This window comes from Indicator indicator, chromosome 25, assembly GCF_027791375.1.
Source record: "Indicator indicator isolate 239-I01 chromosome 25, UM_Iind_1.1, whole genome shotgun sequence".
NCBI classification, from domain to species: Eukaryota; Metazoa; Chordata; class Aves; order Piciformes; family Indicatoridae; genus Indicator; species Indicator indicator.
This window is the reverse complement of record NC_072034.1, coordinates 13,030,664-13,054,119: the sequence shown is the minus strand read 5'-3', so window position 1 is coordinate 13,054,119 and position 23,456 is coordinate 13,030,664. Positions and strand designations below refer to the sequence as shown.

Sequence of the window (23,456 nt, the reverse complement as noted above, 5' to 3'; positions counted from 1 at the left end):
TGTATTCCTCAGGATGTCCTTGTTAAGTATGTTCCCTGAATGCTTTGTTTTCATCTACTGGTAACTGGAGAGCCTTTCATAGATGTTTGGGTCATAGGCATCTTGGTCTCTATGTTATTGTGCATACAGATTTGTTAAGACCTTTCATTGTGCTTAGGCAACATATATGCACTTCTGTGAAATTTGGGGTACAGAGCCCGATGATGTTACCACTGGGCCTTCCTGAATTGGCAAAAAATAGTCCAAATCATGCTCTGAAAAGCTGTGGTTTCTTCCTTACCCCCTTGAATTGCCACTAGCTCTTCAGGCTAATCAAAATAAACATTTGGACTACATGTTTGGTTCAAGGTCCTGTGTGTATTTACCAAGAGATAAGTGTTTCTTCAGCTTTTGATTGCCCTATGGACTTATAAACATTTTATAATCTAAACTAACACACCAGTGTAAAGTGTGTTTTGATGTAGGCTCTTGAGATCTTGAGTCGTCTTCAGTGTTGTGTACTGATAAACCACCTCATTCTTGCATGGGAAGTGACCAGCAGCCACTCCACACTGGCTGTAGGTTTAAAAAATAATAATTTTTGGTCTATCTTTTGGGTTATGGACAGTGCAGCAAATCTATAAAAAGCTTGATTTGGCCTCAAAAGCTCTCCCCTGCTGTATTTACTGAAAAATCTGTTACAGACTATCCTTTGATGGTTTACCTCCCTGACTTCTTAAGGATTTCTTCTTCTACCTTACCTGAGGTGGTCTACCAGCCATTCTTGTACTTTTCTGACTTTGTTATCTTTGAATTAGAGATTGTTTGAGATAGTCAAATCCAAACATTTCTGGGTTATTAGGGAGACATTTTGAAAATGTGGGTGTTTCTCTTCAACTCGTTTACAGAATGCATGCATGTCTAAACCTTCTTGCATGTATCACAGGCTGATGATACAGCTGTACAGAGCGAGAGATCACTTCTGAAGATCTAGTCCTTGACTGAGAGAAGGATTCATAAATGTACACTCTTTTTTTTTTTTTTAATTTTGTGAAGGTCAGATAAACCAGCAGCACTTAGTTCAGAATACAGAAATAGTTCTGTCTTCATTTCTGCATTTTTGTTCCCCCTTGGAATTTATGTTTTCGTGCACCATGTCTATTATCCAGTACGTGAATGCAGTCTGCATAGTGAATGTGATTTGAAGTGCAAAATTTCTGTGTGTATTTTGAAAACTGCTTTCCATGTAGCTTTTATAAGTGTCCGTGCTTTGCCTGGAATTGCACCTGCATTGAGGTAGTAGCTAGAAGTAAGCTTGAATAATGTTTAGGAGCTTTGTTTGTTTGTATGGGGAAGGGCTGGAAAAAAAGTTGTACCTTTTTTCCAGTATGTTGCCAGAACCATAACAAAGCAAACACCCATTGCTAGCAGGCAGAAAGTTAGTTCTGGAATTACTTGCCATATTTTAACACATAAGGTTTTGACACAGCAGTTACCAAACAGTGGGAGAAAAAAAGGGATAGAGTGTCCAGGCCACTCACAGCTTGGTAGGCATAGTAATAAGTGGGACTTGTGATTATTTGGTTTTTTCATTCAAATACTGGAAATTGACACTGGTTATTCTAACAGCTGTGGTCTGTTCATTGAGGGAAGGTAGGTGAAGGAAGCCAATGGATTATTCTTCATAGTTAAGACTGGTTAGAAGTAAGGTGTTGAAGGATCTAGCTTGATCCTGAAGGCTTAGAATAAATTCATCTGAATGGTCAACAGGGTCCTCACTTGCAATAATGATAGCATGTAGGGTGACCTGGTGGAAGTTCTGTGGATGGTAACCTCCACCTCTGGCATGGGAGCTGTATCATTATCTGGTTGAAAGCAAATAAACAGAAAAAAAGGAACCTTTTGTGTTTGTTGTTCTTTTCATTGGGAGGGGTTTTGGGTTGGGGTTTTTTGGTTTGTTTGTGTTTTTTATTTTTTCCTTTAATTTCTCTTTCTGTAGTGACATGGTGCTGGAATTTGCTCAAATATTATCTAAAACCTTACCCACTTGTGGATGTGGTATAAAATATGGCCTGGTTACTCTGTGGGAAACCAGATTCTGTGTCCTTGATGTTGGCTAGAAACATTGTGTGCAAGATTTTTCACTGTGATGGGAGTGGTCTGAATTTATTTGTGCAAGGGAGGATGTAAATACAGCTGTCACTTTTTTTTTTTTTTGAGATCTAATTCTGCTGACTTGTACTCCCTCATTATTGACTCTTGGAGTCATTTGTCTTAAACTGTAAAATGATAATTGACTTTCAAATTGATGGGACTGTGGGTTTGATGTTATGAGGTGACTTCACAATGTAACTTAAGCAATGGCTGGGCAACAAGGAGCATTGATTCTCTGGCACTGACCTCAAATATAAGTTTGCTGTGAGCAAACTGATCAGGGTTAAGTATTATGTCCTTCTGTCCATCTGCAAACAACCTTAGTTGGGGCCACACTGTAATGTAGTTGTGAGGGCAAGGCTGAAGGAAGAGATCCAGTACTTGCCCATGGGTGAATGGGAATGAGGGGGGAAGACTGGGGACAGACCTCTTCAGGCAGTACTATGACTGGATGCTGTGACTGTGAAAACGTGGATGAAGGCTGATAATCACCCTCAAGGTGGCTGCCAGGGTCTCTGTTACCTGTCCTGTGGACAGAGGTTACCATCACCAGAGCAGAAGGCTGGATCTTTTATGTCTTTCAACATATCTCAGTCTTTAAAAACCAGTAGTTCATAGAGCCTTGGAGGTGAGTGGAAGTAATTCTTGGTGGCTTTGTTGAAGCAGAAGAGCAGTGCTCCTGTTACCTGTTCTCTGTGCAGCAACCTGTTGCAGGAAAAGGAGTGTCAGTCACTGGGGAAAGGGTGAAAAATCAGCCCTTTTGCACTGATTCTCTCCTCTCAGCCTGGATTTATCTAACTTGGTTGAGCAGAGAAAGCCCACTTCTTTAAAGGCTTGTTTGGTCATGGGAGACATTTTGTGCACTTGTTTCAATACCGAATTGTAACCAGCTAGAAGCTTGGTGAACTTCATGCTATGTGTGAGGGCAGTGCCTAATTAGGGAGTCCCTAGAAATCATCCCTGCTAACAGAATGTGTCTGATTTAATAGTTTACTTAAGAGATGCAGCTTTCCAGCTAAGCAGTGTGGATCCATGTTTATACTGAATAAAGGCATGAACTCTCTTAAATGATTATATCTGTGTTACTACCAGTCACCTCAATGCTGCTTCCTTAATTGAACAGTTGTTGGGGACTTGTTTTTCTTTTTAACAAAAAGAAAATGGGAAAGACTTGGAAATTGGATTTTGAGTTTGATTTTTTTTTTTTTCCTAGCTGTTCTGCAAACTGGCATTATCTTGCATCACTGCATTAATCTTCCAGGACAAGACCAAAAAAATGTACTTTTCTGCTTTAAAAGTATTTGATGATTGGTGAGCTTTCCCCATAATGAAATTGTTTCATGCCTTGCACATAATGCTATGCCTGTATTTTGCTTCTATGTGACCCTCACTCTGGAGTTTCATCTTCCTTTTGCTCACAAACAGGGGGGAAAAGTCTTTTTTTCTTTCCTCTCTCAGAGGTGCTGGGTGTATTTAACCCTCTCTCTTTCATACTGATTCTGCTTCTTCCACATCAGCTCCTTTCCCTGGGCAGCCTGGTGGTTTGGCTTGTATGAAATGCTTCTTCTCCAGAGGTATTCAGTGTGTTCCATGGAAGCCTCCATCAGCTGAAGCAGAGGCATTTTGAGAGAACAGGACAGGGCTAGGAGGAATGAAGCAAAACTAGAAGTGGGTATATTCAGATTGGATGTCAGGAAGAAGTTCTTCACCCTGAAGGTGGTGAGACACTGGAACAGGTTGCCCAGGGAGGTTGTAGAAACCTCATCCCTGGAGGTTTTTGCAGCCAGGCTGGATGTGGGTCTGAGCAACCTGATCTAGTGTGAGGTGTCCCTGCCCATGGCAGGGGAATTGGAACTGGATGATCCTTGAGGTCCCTTCCAACCCTGACAGTTCTATGATTCTGTGATTTGGCTGCTGTGCACTGTAGTGCAATGCATTTAAGGACCTTGAACATGTCATACAGTTTATAAATGACTGAAACGCTCATGGATTTGTCTTACTCAGTCTATCTCGTATCCTGATGCAACAAATAGGTTAAAAAATGTCTCTGACTGCTTTCTGCTGTACCGTGGAAACTCTTGCCAAACTCTGATTTGGAAACAACATTGCAAGGAATTAGCACAGCTAATCGTTGAGGGCAGAGTGGTGTATTCACTGCAAGCTTACAGGAAGAGGTGGAGGGTGTGGTAGATCACCGTGTGACTGCCGTGCTGCTTCCGTGTGTGTAGGTTTGTATGGGAAGTGGAGATGAGATTCCAAGTAGTTTTGAACCCCAAGGTAAATAAATTCTTAATTTGCAAGAACTGTTTTTAGGAGTGATGTATTTTGCAGATAGAGTATTTATGCTTACTGCAGGGACAGTGCAAGATTGAGAAAGGTCCACTACAAGCCTGTAGTAAGTTTCCATTTCAAGAGGAGATGGGTGTCCAGGGTTGAACTGCTCTTTGGTTCTCCAAACTGACTTGCCAATCTTTCTATTGAATTCCCAGATGACTTCATGGGTGCTGAACAGGAAGGTGTCTCATTTCCTTCCTTAGTGACAGGGCTAGAGCAAACGGTTTCAAGCTGCACCAGGGGAGGTTTAGGCTGGATGTTAGGAAATACTTCTTCATTTAAAGGGTTATCCAACATTGGAATGGTCTGCCCAGGGCAGTGGTGGAGTCACTGTCCCTGGAGGTGTTTAAGTAGTGTGTGGATCTGGTGCTTAGGGGCATGGTTTAGTGCTGACCCTTCAGTGCTGGGTCAAGGGTTGGACTGGATGATTGTTGGGATCTCTTCCAACTGGATATATTCTGTGCTTCTCTTGATCCCTGGTTCACACAGGCGATGCAGTTTGCACAGATACAGTGCCTGAGAGGTTGCTTGGTGTAGCTCTGGTTTCTGTGTTATAATGCTTCTTGGTCAAAGACATTACTTTGTCTTTTACACTTTGAGTAATGTGACCTACCGAGGCTCCTGAGCTGTCACCTGCTATGTTTGCCTTCTGACATAATTCTGTTGCTTGACACATGGAGTTCAGGGATGCCCTTCTGTTTCTCCTGACACCTGTTTGCAGAAAATCCTGTTGAAAAAGTCACACAGGCTCACAATATAGTAAGCAATAGATGTCTAGGCCTTTTAGTAATTTGCTGCATTATCTCCCAGAGTTTGTACTGCTTACAGTGTTGTTGTTATGGTCCCACACTGCAGGCATACAGAAGGTGGAACTTCACCTCAGTTTCCATCACTCCACTGTTCAGTTATATTCTTGTAAGGATGTGTATTTCACAGAGCTTTGGCCCCTTGGCAGTTTCAGATGAGATAAACAAAGTTCTACAAGATGTGCTGCTACATGTTCTCAAATGCTTTTGAAAGTTAATGAAAACATTTGTATTTTCACATGATTATGCTTGTAAATATTTGCTATAGGCAGAATCCATTCAGTTTTCTGTTCCTCCCTAAGGTTTGTGACCTCTGCTTTATTTATCCTCCATAGTATCACACTGTGTGTGGCTTTTCCCTGTAACAGACAAGACTTGTTGCTGCCACTCACTTTGCTAAGCCTATAAAAGGCTGTGAGCATTTGACTGAAATCTGGTTTCACTTTTGCTCTGTGATCACCAATCAAGCTTCTGATGTCTGATCAGTGTTGATATTCACTATGGCATCTTGCCATGGAATCTGTTGCTTAGGTTCTGGAGGACTTCTTCAAAATCTTTCCATTTCATTTCTTCTCAAAGCAAATAAGTATTGTCTAGACCTGATTGCTGATTGTTCTTTTTCCTGAAGATTCCATGCAGGGGTGCATGAGTTCCTACATCAGCAGCAGTCTTCAGTTCAGCTACTGAGTTCTTAATGTACTTTTGGTTCTTTTTTCACAGTCCTGCTTTGTGCTTCCCCTCTGTGTTTTCCAGTATTTTATTGGGATTTTCTGTTCAGCATCATTCCTTTCCCTGGTAAAATGCCTCTTCTGATAGATCAGACTTCAATAAACTATCAGCAGGTATTCAGTCAGAAGAGGTAGAGTTAGAATATTTATTTTCTTTCCTGAAACTATTGTTTCTCTTCAGATTTAACTTTGCTGTGTTTCAGGACTGTTCCTTAGTTTAAGCTGAATTTTCTGGGCACCCTTCAGTTCTCGATTTTACCACTGATTTTGTTGGCTAGGTTCAGTTTACAGTTGTCTGTCTTAGTTTAGCAGTGTTGGTTGTTAGCTTTTGTTTTGTTTTTCAGTTGCACATACTCACTTAGTTTGCTCTTTTAATTTTACATAGTCTATCTGAATCTGATGTTGGTGCAGATGTAGTTGATCTCAGTGTTGCTCCTGGATGCAATCCGTTTCATTTGCTTAACCTACTCTGAGAGAATGAGATACTTAAAAAGAACTAGTTTTGAGTGAAATTCAGTTACTTCCCTGCTCTTTTGGTCAGTGAGACCTGACCATGCCTTTCCTAAATGGTTTTGTTTTGTGTTGTTTGGTTCATTTTGGCTTTTTTACAAACTTACAAGCAAATTTTCATATCATAGAATTGTCAGGGTTGGAAGGGGCCTCAAGGATCATCTAGTTCAACCACCCTGACATAAGCAGGGACACCTCACACTAGATCAGGTTGCTCAGAACCACATCCAGCCTGGCCTTAAAAACCTCTGGGGATGAGGCTTCCACCACCTCCCTGGGCAACCTGTTCCAGTGTCTCACCACTCTCATGGGGAAGAATTTCTTCCTAACATCCAATCTAAATGTATCCACTTCTAGTTTTGCTCCATTCCCCCTAGTCCTATGGCTACCTGACACCCTAAAATACCTTGAAGGAATTTGTTGACTCCATCTCTATTCCTCTTCCTGTTTCTCAATCATTTCATACAATCTGGTGTGATTGACATGTAACATAAAATGTGTTTTCTTCAGGTGTGTGAGATTATTAGTTTGGGGGTCTGTGCAAATGGCAATTTCCTATGTGTTGTAAAGCCTTCACATACTTGTAACTGCGTAGCATGTCTTCTTGGTGTGCATCTCTTAGTCTTTCCTGCTTTTGCTAGGCTTTTATTTCAGGTCAAATCTAGTGGGTTTGTTTCTGGGAACTTATTGCTTACATGTATTGTTGTGTGCATTTCTGTACCTGGATATTTCATCACCTGGCTGGATATTAGGAGGAAGTTCTTCACAGAGAGGGAGATTGCTCATTGGAATGGGCTGCCCAGCGAGGTGGTGGAAATGTTCAAGAGAAAACTGGATGAGGCACTTAGTGCCATGGTCTAGTTGATTGGATAGGGCTGGGTGATAGGTTGGACTGGATGACCTTGGAGGTCTCCTCCAACCTGGCTGATTCTATGATCACCTGCAAACTGACTGTTCCTCTGCTCTGTGTGTGCGTATCTATAGGTAGTGATAGAGATTGTAATGTGCATTCTGGTTTCCTCTCTGTGGAAGAGAAGAAACAGCAAAGTTTTACAACTCTAAAATATTTGAAATGTTGCTTAGTAGATAACATTGACCGATGTGGTTACAGTGGTTAGGGCGCTCCAGATTAGAAGTTACAGAAAGGTCTAAAAGCTGAAAGTCTAAACCTAGTCAGCTTTTGGGTTGAGATACAGATTTTTGCAGAGATGGCCATTGAATTGTTTGGATCCCTTGACAAGTACTGTGGTAGACTGCTCAATTGCTAATCACTTTTAAATTAAGATATTTGGCAGATAATCTAATTAAATCACAAATGTTGAACTTGAAGGGCAGGTGATAGCTGCGTTCTTTGTTACTGCTTTATCAGGCAGTAGCCAAACTAGATAATCACAGGGGCCTTTCCTGAGCTTTTTTTCTTTTTTTGAAGATGAGTGATTAGATTTCCAGTGTTCCCTCATTTGTATTCATCAGCCTGAGGACAGAAAATGCAAGGACTGTTTTTTGCTGCTTGTCTTGCTCAGTGGCAGTGGAGTGGCAGTGCTTCCTCAGAGTCAGTTTCGCTTAACGTGTTTGAAAACTCCCGTGCAAAGGAAACTGCAGCTGGGCAAATCAGTGCTCTGTAGAACTGCACTGGGAGAAAGAGAGAGCCATAAAGGCAGGTGTTGGGAAAGACTGAAACCCTAGGCCTTAATTTCAGGGGAAGAGTTTGTTTTTCTTGATAGCACATTGCATATCCATGGAAGCCAATGCCATGTAACCCACATGGGAAGAGAATTATCAAGTAAGTATTTAGAGGTCGTTTTGCTTTTGTTGGTATGAACAAACAGCATATAAAACCCAAACTGTATAACCCTTCATAAAGTTCCAAAGATGATGTGTTCACAATGAGGAGGTTACTTTCATCTTTCTGTAGTTACTATTCACAGTCTCACAGTATATCAGAGGCTGGAAGGGACCTCAAGAGATCATCAGGTCCAACCCCCCTGCCAGAGCAGGATCACTTAGGGGAGTCCACACAGGAATGCATCCAGGTGGGTTTTGAAAGTCTCCAGAGAAGGAGACTCCACAACCCCCCTGGGCAGCCTGTTCCAGGGCTCTGTCACCCTCACTGTAAAGAAGGATTTTAAGTTTAATGCTGTAATTGTTTTTGAGTGTTGTATAGTATTTACTATTCATTTAGGCTCCCGTGAAATCAAATCCTTTAAAAGGATTTGCCCATAGCATTACCCATGGAATTCGGAGTGTTGCTCCAGGTTGAGTTTTGACAGGTAGTTGGACAACCTCATCCTGTAATAACAAATGAGAGAGCAAATCACAGGGTGCTTTCTCAGGAGGCAGCTGACATCTACAATCAGGTCCTTTGGATGTGTCAGGTTTGTGACTGGAACTCATTATGTGTCCATCTTACTTCAGTAGAGAGAGAAGGAGTCATTAGCACACTTCATGGGGAACTCTGAGCAGTGTGTGTTTCATTCAGTGCTGGAATGTTACAGTGCCTGTTTGGAAAAAATCTGACTGATGTCACATGTGACATGGCAGGTTTTCCTAGCTGTGGCATTGAGCTCCTACACAGGTAGGCTGCTGGCAATCCATGGGACTAGTTGAGTGATAGCTCATGAGCATGGCTCCAAGGCTCACAGTCTGACCTGTATTTCATCTTGGCTCTTGGAGGGTATACTTCTGTATTTGCTCTATGTGCTATAAAGATGTGTATTGTTTGTTTAGGCATTTTAGAGATAAAAGTCTCCTGACAGAAGGTGTCTTGAGAGACTGTCAGGCTGTGTAGGTTATGTTAGCACAGAGCTGGGAGAAGAACGTTGCAGGGCTCTTAGCACCCAGGTGATTAACAATAAATATTTGTTATCTGGAGAGTGACCCTGGGTGGCAGGATGAGGCACAACAGTGGCACCAGCTGCAGTGTCCTCCTTCCAGCTCCAGGCAAGGTTTGATGCAAGTTGCCTGTGACACTGAAAAATGGATGTATCACAGGTCACTGGTATGTGCTGAAAGCATCTCGAGTCTGAGGACTGCATGGTTAAAGCTGACTGGGAAGTGTCACTGATGCTGTCCTCCTGTTTTTGATAGTGTTTGCTGTGCAGCAAAGCCATGGATGCTGGCATTTTTTAAGTGTCTGATGTGCCATTGCTTATTATCATTCATAAACAGTAAATAAATTTGCTGTGGTGTTTTAGTAAGGTATGCCAGTGATAATGTATAATCCAGGTCTTCACTCCTGACTATCTAATCCAATTTAGTTTGAGAACCCTGTCTATTTTAGCAGGTGAAAACACCACAGGCTCACAAACATAATCATAAAATTGCTGTCAGGGGGGCTGTAGAGAGAGGATAAATGTTTGATTTTTGTGTGTGTTTTACTTAAATAAAGCATGAATTTTTGTAAAAGAGGCTTACTGTTTGCCAGTAAGAAAACCCCATTGTGTTACAGAATCACGGAAAGTTAGGGACTGGAAGGGACCTCAAAAGATCATCTAGTCCAACCCCCCTAAAAAAGATCTTTCATGTGTAAGGTACAGAAACTTACTTTGCCTTTTAAAAACACCAGTAATTAGTGGTTTGCAAAGAAACTTGCAAATTCTCGTGAAAGACAAAAAGTAATCACTAGTTATGTTTCGGGAAAAAAAAAAAGAAAGGGAAATATTCCTGTGGCAAAGATCTGTGCCACAGGTATCCAAATAGCTGCAAATGTTGTGACTTACTATAGGTATTTGAGTCCATGCACTCTTAAAGTGTGTATCTGTTCAGTGGTGGTAACTTAGAGAGTGCTAAATTGATTCTACTGTAGGTCATTCCTTGATTTCATTACCATTTGTGAGCTGGAACTGGAGGATATTGAAGGTCCCTTTTAACCCCAACCATTCTATGATAAGCTATCTGGAATGCTGTTCTTCAAAGAGCAGGGTGTAGTGGTGCTTGAAAGACTCTGGCTGAATCACTTGGCTTAGTTTTCAGGTCAAGATGACCTACCTGCCTTTCTGGAAAATACCCTTTGCTCAGACAGAAATCATTTGGCTTAAAGGGGGGTGTGTGTTATGTGGGACATCAGGCTTCACGTGGTCATACTCACTTCTAGCAGAAAACAGCTTGAAAATTGGTTGCTAGTATAAGGATACTAGTACAGTGCTTCATAACTTGATGCATGAATTCAGACTGCCAGTCTGAACATATTTTGTGGTTGTAGGCTCCCCCTCCAGCTTGCAACTAAATGAGGCACAGTGGTCAGGTGTGTAAACTGTAGTGTGATTTCTTCCTTCAGCATCAGCTGCATCAAGTAACTGAACCCCTTTCTTTCCAGTAACACCCTCTAGTGCATTGTGTGTCCTTCCAGTAACATGATTGAAGAGCAATTACCCAGCTCCCCTAGCCTGGGGCTTTGTATTCCTTGGTTTCAGATACTCCATTTTGCTTCCTTTCCTCTGCTATTACAGAAAAGGAAGAAAATATTGAACCATTTTCTGCTCCTTTGCTGTCGAATTTATGTTTGCAGAAGAGGAAGCTGACTTTATTCAAAAAGCTGTATCAGACAGAGTGGAGGCATTATCCTCCCTTTGCTCTAGGTGTCTGACCTGTGTCTGATGGGACTGTTCCTCAATATTGTGCTTGAGTGCCTTCAGGATCAGGGCTCTCAGCAGTTAACCAGCTGCTAATCCCACAGACTTTAATGTGCTTTAGACCTTTGCTCATGAAAGCTGCTCACTTGAACAAGGGCTTGCAGATTTAGCATTCTTACCTTGGGAATTCCTTCCTTTCTTTTTTTTTCCTTTTTTTTTTTTTTTCCTTTCTTTTCCCCCCACTGTGTAGTCAGAAACCTGATGAAATAATGGGGAAAAAAATTGCAATCAGTATAGTCACATGATTTGATGCCTGGCTCTTGCCCAAAGTCTTGTGATTCTTTGATGCCTGCTCTGTTTCTATAGAAACTTTTAGTTATTTTTTTTATTTAATTTGAGAAGGTACTTGCTATATGAAGAATTAGTGAACAGTATTAAAATAAATGGCTTTGTGAAAATTCTTTTTAAAACTTTGATTATGGCCATGTAGAAATTCCTCAAAGATAATCAGTTTGAGCTGCTGTGGTTTCATTCTAGTTGCATCACGCGTTTGAATTACTGAAAAAAATCCCAAACAACCAAAAAAGACCAACACTGACCTGCAGTGCAAAATGGGACAGTACCTGAGAGCCAGCAGTCAGGGTAGTTACATGATTGCAAAAGTAAATCTTGTAAGGAAAAATTCTTCCCATTTGGAAGTTCCTGTTCACGACAGAGACAGGGGAGGCTTGTAAAACTTTATTCGAATAAAGGGAGAGGCCACAGGACAATTCCCTCTGGGGTCTCTCAAATTGCTGGGAGGCACAGCTTCCCTTTTATCCTAAATTCCCAGATGCAGAGTTTCCTTTCCCTTTCCCCATTGGCTAAGGCACTCAGGATTTACAGTCTTTCCCAAAACGCCTACTACATGTCCCCCTTCACATGCAACCCCCCTGCATCATACATTGTATGTTCAGTGAAATTAGGTTCTTCACTTCTCTGGGTGGAGAAGTTAATATTCAGTGCTCTGTTAAGTCTGGGCTCTGTCCTAAAAGCTCAGAAGTTCAGGCTGTGTTCAGTGTCTGCTATCTTCAGGCAGACCCCTACTGATTTTTGACAAGGTCCAAGGTAAGGTACTTAGCAGAGGCCCTTTTGTGATTTACATACACATAGATAAGGTGAACTGTCTGGTTCCTCCCTTTCTCCTCCCACTCCCTCTTAGACAATTCTTCCTTTGTGAAGGCACTAGCTACTTTTGATCCCAGCAATATTAATTTGCTTCAATGTATGTAAGAAGACATTAATTGGTTTTGCACTATCACATGTCCCCTATCAAAACAGCTCTTTCATGATACAGTAAAATTTGACTGATAGACTGTCCATTGCAGTTATCCTGGTCACTAGACTTTGAATTTCTGTGGGGTCTTCTGGAGTGTTGTGAATTTTCTCCCTTTGACCTCTCTGCATGGACATTTCTGCAGCCTGCTTCCATTGCTGAAAAGGCATTGGGCAGCTCCTACTTTCTGCAGCAGTGAAAAGATTTCTTTCTTTTCTTTTTCTTACCTATCTCCAGCCTGCTGTTTCAGTGCTGGCTAGTCTTGGTTTGGTTTGGTTTGGTTTGGTTCTGTCCACATTTCTGGAATACACTTCTCTATCTTCCATTGCTTCTGTTTGGTGGCACTGGGGATATTCCTCCCCTCTCTGTGGGTGAAGCTTACTCATGATTTCTGTGACCTGAAAATACTGAACTGAGTTCAACCAGACTCCTTGGGCAGAGGAATTAGAAAGAAATTCTTTACAGTGAGGTTGATGAGACACTGAATGAGCTGCCCAGGAGGGCTGTGGATACTCCCTCCCAGGGGGTGTTCAAGGCCGGTTGGATGAGGCCTTGAGTGACCTGATCCAGTGGAAGGGGTCCCTGCCCATGACAGGGGGATTAGAACTAGATGATCTTTAAGGTCCCTTCCAACCCAAACCATTTTATGATTCTCTCATGTGTTTGGGAGAAAGAAGTAGGACAGGAAGCTCCTCTTAGCTTGATGTTGCTGCACAAGTCAGTAGGTTTGTTCTCTTTGACCCTGTCTGTGTATCCCAGTTTTGATAGCTGCAGCACCCTCCTAGAACTAGTGGCAGAATTGGTTGGCAGGGCCACCCACACGCCAGCAGATTTGGAAAGACAGCAGGAGGAAAGAAACAAGCAGATTTTAAAAGATTACAGGGACTTAACAGTGTATCTGTACCTCAGAGAAGATTGCATTTGACCAGCATACAACTTTATTGAGCTATTACATCAGGCCTATTGCACATTCAGTACTGTCAGTAGGCAAGTGAAGCTGCAAAGCGTGACAAAAGCTTTGGTGTAAGCCCTGCTACATGTTTGCAGCAAACCCAGATCATAGAATCAGTCAGGGTTGGAAGGGACCACAAGGATCAGCCAGTTCCAACCCCCTGCCATGGGCAGGGACACCTCACACTAGATCAGGCTGGCCAGAGCCTCATCCAGCCTGACCTTAAACACCTCCAGGGATGGGGCCTCAACCACCTCCCTGGACAACCCATTCCAGGCTTTCACCACTCTCATGGGGAAGAACTTCTTCCTCACACCCAGCCTGAATCTCCCCACTTCCAGCTTTGTTCCATTCCCCCCAGTTCTGTCACTCCCTGATAGCCTAAAAAGTCCCTCCCCAGCTTTCTTGTAGCCCCCTTCAGATACTGGAAGGCCACAAGAAGGTCACCTTGGAGCCTTCTCTTCTCCAGACTGAACAGCACCAACTCTCTGTCTGTCCTCATAGGAGAGGAGCTCCAGCCCTCTGCTCATCCTGGTGGCCCTCCTCTGGACACCTTCCAGCATGTCCATATCCCTCTTGTAATAAGGGCTCCAGAACTGGATGCAGTACTCCAGGTGGGGTCTCACCAGAGCTGAGCAGAGGGGGAGAATCACCTCCCTTGACCTGCTGGCCACACTTCTCTTGCTGCAGCCCAGGCTCTGGTTGGCTTTCTGGGCTGCAAGTGCACATTGACAGCTCATGTTGAGCTTCTCATCCTCCAGCACCCCCAAGTCCCTCTCCTCAGGGCTGCTTTCCAGCCAGTCCTTGCCCAGCCTGGATTTGTGCTTGGGATTGCCTCGACCCAGCTGCAGGACCCTGCACTTGGTCTTGTTGAACCTCCTGAGGTTGGCTTGTGCTCACCTCTCCAGCCTGCCCAGGTCCCTCTGGATGGATCCCTTCCCTCCAGCCTGGCTGCTGCACCACACAGCTTGGTGTCATCAGCAAACCTGCTGAGGGTGCACTCAATGCCACAATGGATGCTGAATGATGATGAATGCTGCATAGTATCTGCCTTGGTGTGCACCCTAGCTGAGCACTTCTCCTGGGCTCACTAGCAGCTTTAAGCAGGTGAGGAGCTTTGCCCATGTGTGAAGCATGTGTGCTTTCTGGACCAGGGCCATACTGCTTTTGTGAAGCTAGAATGGAGAGTGTATTTAACAGAAAAAAGGGATTTAAAGGATCATTATAACCTACTTCAGTCTCCTGAGTTTGAAAGGGGTCAAGCTGTATGTATCTGGGAGGGTTGGTGGAGGACTGATCAGAGGCAGCTTGTAAGTGTACACCAGTAGTAGATGAAATGAGGGCTTAAGAAGTCAGTAAGAACAACTAAGGCTAATGAACATTGGGATATTTTACATTCATACTTCATGTTCATACCCAGTTATCTGCTCTCTAACAATGCTTACTAATGTCCTGGTGCTGTGTTCAGATTTGTTGCTCATGTATTTCACAATCATTAGATTAAAAAAGTGGTGGATATTAAAATGTCAGGCAGAAAGAGTCCCTTTGATCTGGCCTGTGAAGAGCTGTATAAAATAAAATATAAATAGCAAACACATTATAGGGGAAATCACTGAGAAGTGGGGTATTTCCAAGTGTCAGTTTCAGTTCAGATTTAAGGGATCTACTAAGGCAGAAAATGGGTAGCACTTTTATATCTGTGATGTATAAAGCAAATCTGAAAGAAGAATAGCAATGGAAGAAGTTTTTTCTACCAGTGCAGAATGGGTAATAAAACTATGACAGTAAAAGATGAAAGCAACCACTTGAAAGAAGAAGATTTTTAAGCGGAGTGTTTTAAAATGTATGTTTTGATGCATACAGTTTATTTCAGCTCTTTAAAAAAAAAAAAAAAACAGTTTCTACCCCAGTAAATGTTTGCAGAAGAGGTCTTGGAAAGTTCATCTCTTCTCAGTTTTTGAGAATTTAAATCTCACATCTCTGCAGAGGAGATGAAAGTTCTTTGTGGAGGTGAAAAGGGAGAAGCCTTTTAAAAATAAAAAGGATTTCTCCTGGGAGAGAATTTGGGGGGTGGGGGTCAGAGTTTTGTGGTGTGTGCCATTTCTTGTAAAAATAGAAGCTAGATTTTGTGGAAATCCAGTCAGGAATTATTGGTGGCATTTGGTATGCAGCTGTTGATGGCCCCCTCAGCAGCAAGGAATTTTCCAAGCTGCTTCAGAACAGTATGGCTTTGTCTTTCCTCAGTATCCTGTGAGGTATTTTGATCCTTCCTACACTAAGGAGACAGACCTTTAAGTAGCATAATTATTTTTCCTGGAAGTATTAGCTTTTCCTAGCTGACATTTGAGTTTTGAACCTTTTTAGCATGTATTGTCTGGAGTTTTTTATTGGTGTTGTGTGTGTTTCCTGGGCTCCAAAGGTAAGTGAAACACAGGAGAGAACCAAGTAACTTTCAGATGTGGGATTATAAACCAGCTACCTTCTGCTTTGCTTTGACTCATCTGCCTTCATGCTAGAATTGATGTCTCTTTGGGAGTTGAAGCCTTGTGGAAACCGAAGGAAATTTCCTCTGTTGAGGCACTTTACATCTCTACAGCATGAGGCAGCAAGTGTGGGGATGAATACCTAGGTCTGGGTTTTGCTGGGGAGGGTGAAATGGGAGGGAAGGGGCTGCAGAGCCCCCTGCTGTGGGATTTTGGGTGAGCCATTACTGTGTATTCATCAGAATTTCCTGTCCCATAGGTCTCCTTGTGGGTACTCTTGATGTGGTGTTGGACTCCAGTGCCAGAGTGGCACCGTACCGAATCCTCTATCAAGCACCAGACTCCTTGGTCTATTGGACTATTGCCTGTGGTAAGGACAAACATACTGACGTGGGGATTTTTATTCTTCCTGGATACTGTGCTGCATAACTGATAGAGCAGCCTGCCTGCTGAGCACAGTCATTTCAGGACAAATAAATGGGTCAGGATGCAAACCTGCTCTAATGGTTAAGCTAAAAAGCTTCAGAGCTTCTGATATTCACACCTTGAATGCCAGCATGTGTGTTTGTGTGCATTAGGCACAAGGAGTAAAAGCAGAAATGGCCATGGAGCAGGGACAGAAGCCTCCCAAAGGTGTCCCTAGATAAACAGGCTGGTATCCATCCCTCCTCTTTGCTTGTTCTTCATGCCCACAGCTCAGTGCTACGCTGCTTCCAAAGTGCAGCATTCTTGGATGATTGGTATCTCTGAAGAGTATGGTGGGAGGAGTACCTGGATCATAGCCCCCAAAATCCCCAGATGGGACACCTGGCTTCCCTTGGAATGAAAACTGGGGAGATTGCAATCCCAGCTTTCTCCTGAGTACTGAATATGGGTATGGCATTTCCTGGATAGTGAGCTCAGCCTCCTCTAGGATAAGTACCATGTAGATTCTCTGGAACGTGTCCAGAGAAAGGCCACCAGGATGATCAGAGGGCTGGAGCACCTCTCCTATGAGGAGAGACTGAAAGAGTTGAGGCTGTTCAGTCTGGAGAAGAGAAGGCTCCGAGGTGACCTTATTGTGGCCTTTCAATGTCTGAAAGGGGCTACAAGAAAGCTGGGGAGGGACTTTTTAGGCTATCAGGTAGTTACAGGACTGGGGGGAATAGAATAAAGCTGGAAGTGGGGAGATTCAGGCTGGACGTGAGGAAGAAGTTCTTCCCCATGAGAGTGGTGAGAGCCTGGAATGGGTTGTCCAGGGAGGTGGTTGAGGCTCCATCCCTGGAGGTGTTTAAGGCCAGGCTGGATGAGGCTCTGGCCAGCCTGATCTAGTGTGAGGTGTCCCTGCCCATGGCAGGGGGGTTGGAACTGGCTGATCCTTGTGGTCCCTTCCAACCCTGACTGATTCTGTGATTCTATGCCAGTGGTGCCCACCTTCTGGACATCTATTTCAGACAGTGTGTTGTCCTTCTAAATATGATGTACTTGGGAATTCAGCAAAAATGTAGCTAGGTTAAACACAGCAATGTGTGTTCTTGCATAAGTTTTGGCCTTCAGGGCTCAAGCTTTGACAGGTCTAACTGCAAGACTGTTTCTTCTGCCATTGTAATAGCTGGTGAAATCAATGAAGCTGATGTTTTGGTGCATGAAGTAAGATTTTTTGCATGCATCAGATCCTGTAAATAGTAAATACTGGTTTTTGCTGATCACAGGGACAAGCATGTAGTTAGTAGCCTTTGGTTCTGTTTGCTGGCTCTGAAAATAGTTTCTAAAGCTGAATGTGGAAGGTTTGGGATCTTTAGCCTTGACTGGCCATGCTTGCAAGGTCAGATCCTGAGCTTGATAACATTGTTTTTCAGCCTTAGCAAGTGGAAACTTGTGAATGCAGTTTCCATAGTTCTGAAGTTGTTTTTCAAAGAGGTTTTTAGGCAGCAGCCAGAATTCTCTTCTTTTGAAAGAAAATTGAGAAAGAGGACAAATGAGAAGAGCATGCATGCCATTAAGCTCCTTAACAGACTGCTAACTCCCAGCACCCCCAGTGCTGCCTGGCATTAAAATACTGCTTCATGAAGCTGTAGACTGCTGACCTAACAGTGCCCTGTCACCTGTGCCCATTCTCCCAAGAAAACTTGTCAGATTTCAGATGACTTTGCCTCCTGACAAATCCTCTTCTGGGGAAGAGAAGAGGAACGGATGAAGGTTTGCCATAGATCTGATAATTTTAGCAGTTCAAATTTGGCTCTATTCATAGACTCCTGGAATGGCAGGGGTTGGAAGCACATGATTTGTGTTTGACAAAGGTGATATCAAAGCTGTACCATCTTCTGAATTGCAAGAGGAAGTTTTTTAACAGCTCATCTTAGCAGGAGTATTTCTGGTTACTTTTGATGGCGTTGGACCTGAAAGAAGGCAGTGATTTAAACAGACCTTTTTTTCCCTCTGCACTTATTAGTACCAACTCACTGAATATTGTAAAATTCTGATAACATAATTTGCCCTTAGTGACAGCTAATAGTAGTGACAAATATTAATGAATTTGTTAATATTACAACGGTTGTTTCCAAATCCTCATTGAACTGCTTGCTTTGTACGGTCAGCTACTCTGCTGTGACTGTGGGTAAAGGGACCTCACATGGCAGCTTTCCATGGATCTCAGGCATGAGAAAGAAGGGCAAAAGTGGTTGCCAGGATGCATATTTACACTATTTATTCATAAGCAGAGGTAGTTGCAGGTGCACTACAGTCCCCTCTTTCTTTCATCCAAGTGTCACGGCACAGCAATTAGTAACCCCTCTCTTTTCCCTAAACTTGAAAGGGAGCAATTGAGGGTACAGATTTTCCTGGCTGTTTGCAGACTCCCTTCCAAAGAAAATAACATATCATAGAATCATTTGGGTTGGAAAAGCCCTCTGAAATCATTGAGTCCAACCATCAACCTAACACCACCAGGGCTATCAAATCACTTCCCAAATGCCATGTCTTCTCAACAAAGTAGTGTTTCTTCCAAGACATTCAGACTTCAAACATATTCAGAAATGAATTTTTAAGACTTTGAAAATAGGCCACTTGTCTCTTTGAGTGCATTTTCAGTTTTTTTTTTGCATGACAGCTAAGGATAATTACTACAATTTTGTACCTACAATGTGTGTCTGTGGACAACTCAGGGTCACAAAACTGAAGGCAGATGAGTTATGGCCCCAGAATAAACAAATCATAGAATCATCATAGAATTTTCAGGGTTGGAAGGGACCTCAAGGATCATCCAGTTCCAACCTCCCTGCCATGGGCAGGGACACCTCACACTACATCAGGTTGCTCAGAGCCACATCCAGCCTGGCCTTAAAACCCTTCAGGGATGAGGCTTCCACCACCTCCCTGGGCAGCCTGTTCCAGTGTCTCACCACCCTCATGATGAAGAAGTTCTTCCTAACATCCAATCTGAATCTACCCACTTTTATTTTTGTTCCATTTCCCCTAGTCCTATCAGTACCCAACACCCTAAAAAGTCCCTCCCCAGCTTTCTTGTAGGCCCCCTTCAGATACTGGAAGGCCATAATAAGGTCTCCTCAGACCCTTCTCTTCTCCAGACTGAACATCTCCAACTCTCAGTCTGTCTCCATATATATCACACATGTATAAAGGTGCTGCTGAACTGGGAGATTTGTTTCTTTCCTGTGACAGGTCCTGAAGGGTTTATGTAGAAATACAGGACTCTGTTTTGCATTTAAGCTGGTTTTAATGAACATGCTCTTCAATTATGAATCTTACCCTGATTGAAATTGCCAAAGTACTTAATGTATGTATTTGTGCTTCCATTTTATGGGGTGATTTTATTCTTAGTGTTCAGTCTCCTCATCTATATTTGGTTGATTGGCTTAACAATTTTTGTTAAATTACAAGACTGCATTAGCTTGGTCTCATCACCTGAGGGGAATAGCCTGGCTCTCCCTGTAGGGAGCTAAGATTTTACAGAGAGCAAATTATTTATCTATGCGACCTTGAAGGTGAGCAGCCCTGTGTTGCCTAAGGCTCTGCACTGTGGTTATTTTATGAATTTGCAACTAAGGCAATTCCTTCTGAATGGATCAAGGGCTGTTACCATTATACAGGTTACTAAGGGGTTTGGCTGCATTTAGCTCTGCAGCTCTGATTTGTCCTGCATTGTGCAGCTGTCCCTCCCCATTCCCTAGCCCCAGACTGCTGGTTATTTGGTACTTGTAATCTTTCTTTTTTTTTTTTACAGATATTTGTCTAATTCTCCTCTGCTTTCCATAAAATAATAACAATCTCTCTCTTCAGTAAGTGACTGTACAGAGTGACAGTGTCCTGGTTCAGTCATGCTCCATGACATTTGGCCTTGTTCTGTATAAGGCTACTTGGAGGGTAAAAAATAATCAGAGGGCTTTTGTTTGCTCTGAAATAACTTTTTAAGTTATGCTTAGACCTCAGATTTGTTTATGAGTCACTTTGGATGTGAATTTTGGGGGTATTAACTGTACTGACCTAGGCTGTGTGAGGATGCTTGCTGGTAGGTCCGAGGCTTTATAGCTCTGTTAAAGGAGGCTGGTGAACTGTGCACTGTTGTCTTGAAGATGCCAGGGGAACTATAACTGGAAAGATGTTACTGGTAGCATTTCAAGAACAATTTAAAGCATATTAATATTGTAATGATCCAGTAATCCACAGTGATATGTGTGATCAGCCTTGTTTACTGTAATATCCCTTCTGTGTCCTCTGTCAGTGTCCCTCCCGAGTCTGCTAGTGCTCAGTTTAGTGAGTTAAAAATGATGATATGTGTAAACTCTGCTGGAAAATGAACAACTTGGTTAGGTCCTTTTCCACCTATAAAATCAGTCATTCTTTCCATGCCTTTTTCTGGTTCTCAGGTACAGAACTATTGCTGTCAGGTTTTGTGGTAATTAATGACATGCATTGCTATATCTGCACTATGTGCGTTTTCACACAAGTTTCTACATCTGTATTTCATACAATTGTCAGGGTTGGAAGGGACCTCAAGGATCAGCCAGTTCCAACCCCCCTGCCATGGGCAGGGACACCTCACACTACATCAGGTTGCTCACAGCCACATCCAGCCTGGCTGCAAAAACCTCTGGGGATGAGGCTTCCACAACCTCTCTGGGCAACCTGTTCCAGTGTCTCACCACTCTCATAGTGAAGAACTTCTTCCTGACACCCAGCCTGAATCTCCCCACTTCCAGCTTTGTTCCATTCCCCCCAGTCCTATCACTGCCTGACACCCTAAAAAGTCCCTCCCCAGCTTTCTTGTAGTCCCCTTCAGATACTGGAAGGCCACAGCAGGGTCTCCTCAGATCTTTCTCCTCTCCAGACTGAACAACCCCAACTCTCTCAGTCTGTCTCCATAGGAGAGGAGCTCCAGCCCTCTGATCTTCCTTGTCACTCTTCTCTGGACTCGTTCCATCATGTCCAGATCTTTCCTGTAACAGGGGCTGCAGAACTGGACACAGTACTCTAGGTGGGGCCTCACCAGAGTGGAGTGGAAGGGGAGAAGCACCTCCCTCACCCTGCTGGCCACACTTCTTTTGATGCAGCCCAGGCTCTGGTTGGCTTTCTGGGCTGCAAGTGCTCACTGCTGGCTCATGTTGAGCTTCTCATCCACCAGTACCCCCAAGTCCTTTTCTTCAGGGCTGCTCTCAAGCCAGTCACTGCCCACATGGGAGAAAAATGAATTATGGATTATATTAAAGCACAAACATTGACATTTTATTTTGTGCCTTGGAAAATATTTTCAGAAAAGCCCATGTGCTTAGGGTAACAAAGCTACTATTTAGAGTCCTATTGAATTTACCACCCATAACTATTTTCTCTTCCCTCTATGCAAATAGAGATTTTGCCAGTCTGCTCCTGAACCTGCCATTACTGGCAAGAGAATTTTAGGCTCCCTGAAGTGTTACAGGCTCTCTTGCAGTGCATTCTGTTGATAACAGTTCAGGTTGACTAATAAGCATCTCAGTGAAGTGTCTACTTAGAAGAGAAGAAGGGGCATGACAGCCTCGTCAGCTATCTCAAACCATTCCTATTCCTCAGTCACCAAGTGAAAAAATTCTGAGATTGTGCTTGTGAGCCTGTTTGAAAAAAAATTAACAAGCCACATAATTATGCCCTTGAATTATGTCATATAATTATGCCAACTCAATCACATTCCCTCTGTATCTTCACCTCTTAGCTTTGACAAACCAATGCAGATGCAGATTTCCTGACACCCAGAGGTGTTCCCATGCTGTTACTGCACCCCACCTGCCAGGCCACTGCCCTTTCTCATCTTCTCTCCAGCACCATGCATCCTTCCTGAATCCAGCTCTTCTGGTCTAGCTCACCCTTAGCTCTCCAGCTTCTGCTTAACTTGATTTTGTTTTTTTTTTTTCCTGAAGTTTGAGGAGAATATCTCAGTCCACCAGCACTGCTGGCCAGCATTATACCATTTCAGCCATGGAGCACAGCATAAGCTGAGCATATCATCTAGAGAAAGGGAAGGAGTGATTAGTAGCCTTCTCCATGCATTGTAGTCTTTTTCCCTTTTATTTCCTGCCAGTCTTGAGGGTTTTTTTTTCCCAAACTGCAGTGGTTTAACTAATTTCTTCTTTTTTTTTTTTTTTCCCCTCCCTTGGGAGTTTTATCTAAACGGTCAATGATGGCAAAATGCTGAATGCTTCTGATATGCTCAGATAGGCAAAAACTTGCCAGTAGCAGAGTTAAAACAGACCTGTGCCTTAAAACATAGTAGCAAAAGTGTGTGGGTTTGTTTTCTTTAATCCTGAGTGAATCAAGCAAAGAGAAAGATCTAGGCTGTCATGACAGATTGATGAGAACTGGGGTGTGGGTTTTGGCCTGATTGCTCGATCTGCTGTAGATGAGTCTGGGGGAGTAAACAGTGAGACAGTGGAGACAAAAAGCAATGGAAACAATGAGATGGGTTGTTACAGGCTGAGAATAATCAAACAGAGCTGTTTCATAAGAAGCAATGAAAGATAATTCATGAACAGCAAACAAGAAATAGATTTAAGAAACAGTTCCTTGTGATAGTGTTGTTTGCACTGCTTGTCACTGTTCTTCTAGAGGAGCAATTTTTCTTATGGCAGTCTAGTCTTGTATTTCATCATTGCTTTTAACAGCAGTGTAAAAGCCAAATTAGTCTTCAGACCACCTTCTGAGTTCCAGAAAGGTCTGGTTGCATCCAGTAATTTGAAGGAGAAGCAGCAGGGGTAATCATGTGTGGTTCTTGAAACATCGGTTCCATGTGCAGGCCATTCTGCAAAGTGATTTATGTCTCCCTTCTGCAACATGATTTGTGTCTCCATACTGCACCCAGAGTTGTGGAATTCCACTGGAAGTTGCACAGAGTGTTGTGTTCTGTTGCTTTTTCTGGAGCTGTGTAAAGCTCTGATTGTAGAGTGTAGCAAGAAGGTTTTCCTTCATCGTTTGTTGCTGAACAACAAGGAAAATGATTGTTTGGTATGTATCCAAGATGCTTTCATCGAGTTCTTCTACAACCCAAGTGGTGCTGATGCTGATTCCTACCTGGATTGTGATACTTTTAATCAGATTTCAGATACAGATGTTCCCATGTGAACATGTAAGGCTTATTTGCTGGAAATACTTAAAAGTC

The 23,456-nt window shown here is 43.0% G+C and overlaps 1 protein-coding gene across 4 annotated transcripts in view; it reads left to right on the top strand.

Moving 5' to 3' along the window:
• TBC1D9 (TBC1 domain family member 9) overlaps positions 1–23,456 on the top strand; it is a 52,305-nt gene that overhangs the window by 580 nt on the left and 28,269 nt on the right. For all 4 annotated transcript variants that reach the window (XM_054392420.1, XM_054392418.1, XM_054392416.1 and 1 more), the window contains exon 2: positions 16,092–16,202. In XM_054392420.1, coding sequence (XP_054248395.1) covers positions 16,092–16,202 — 111 coding nt within the window. The remainder of the gene's footprint in view (positions 1–16,091; positions 16,203–23,456) is intronic.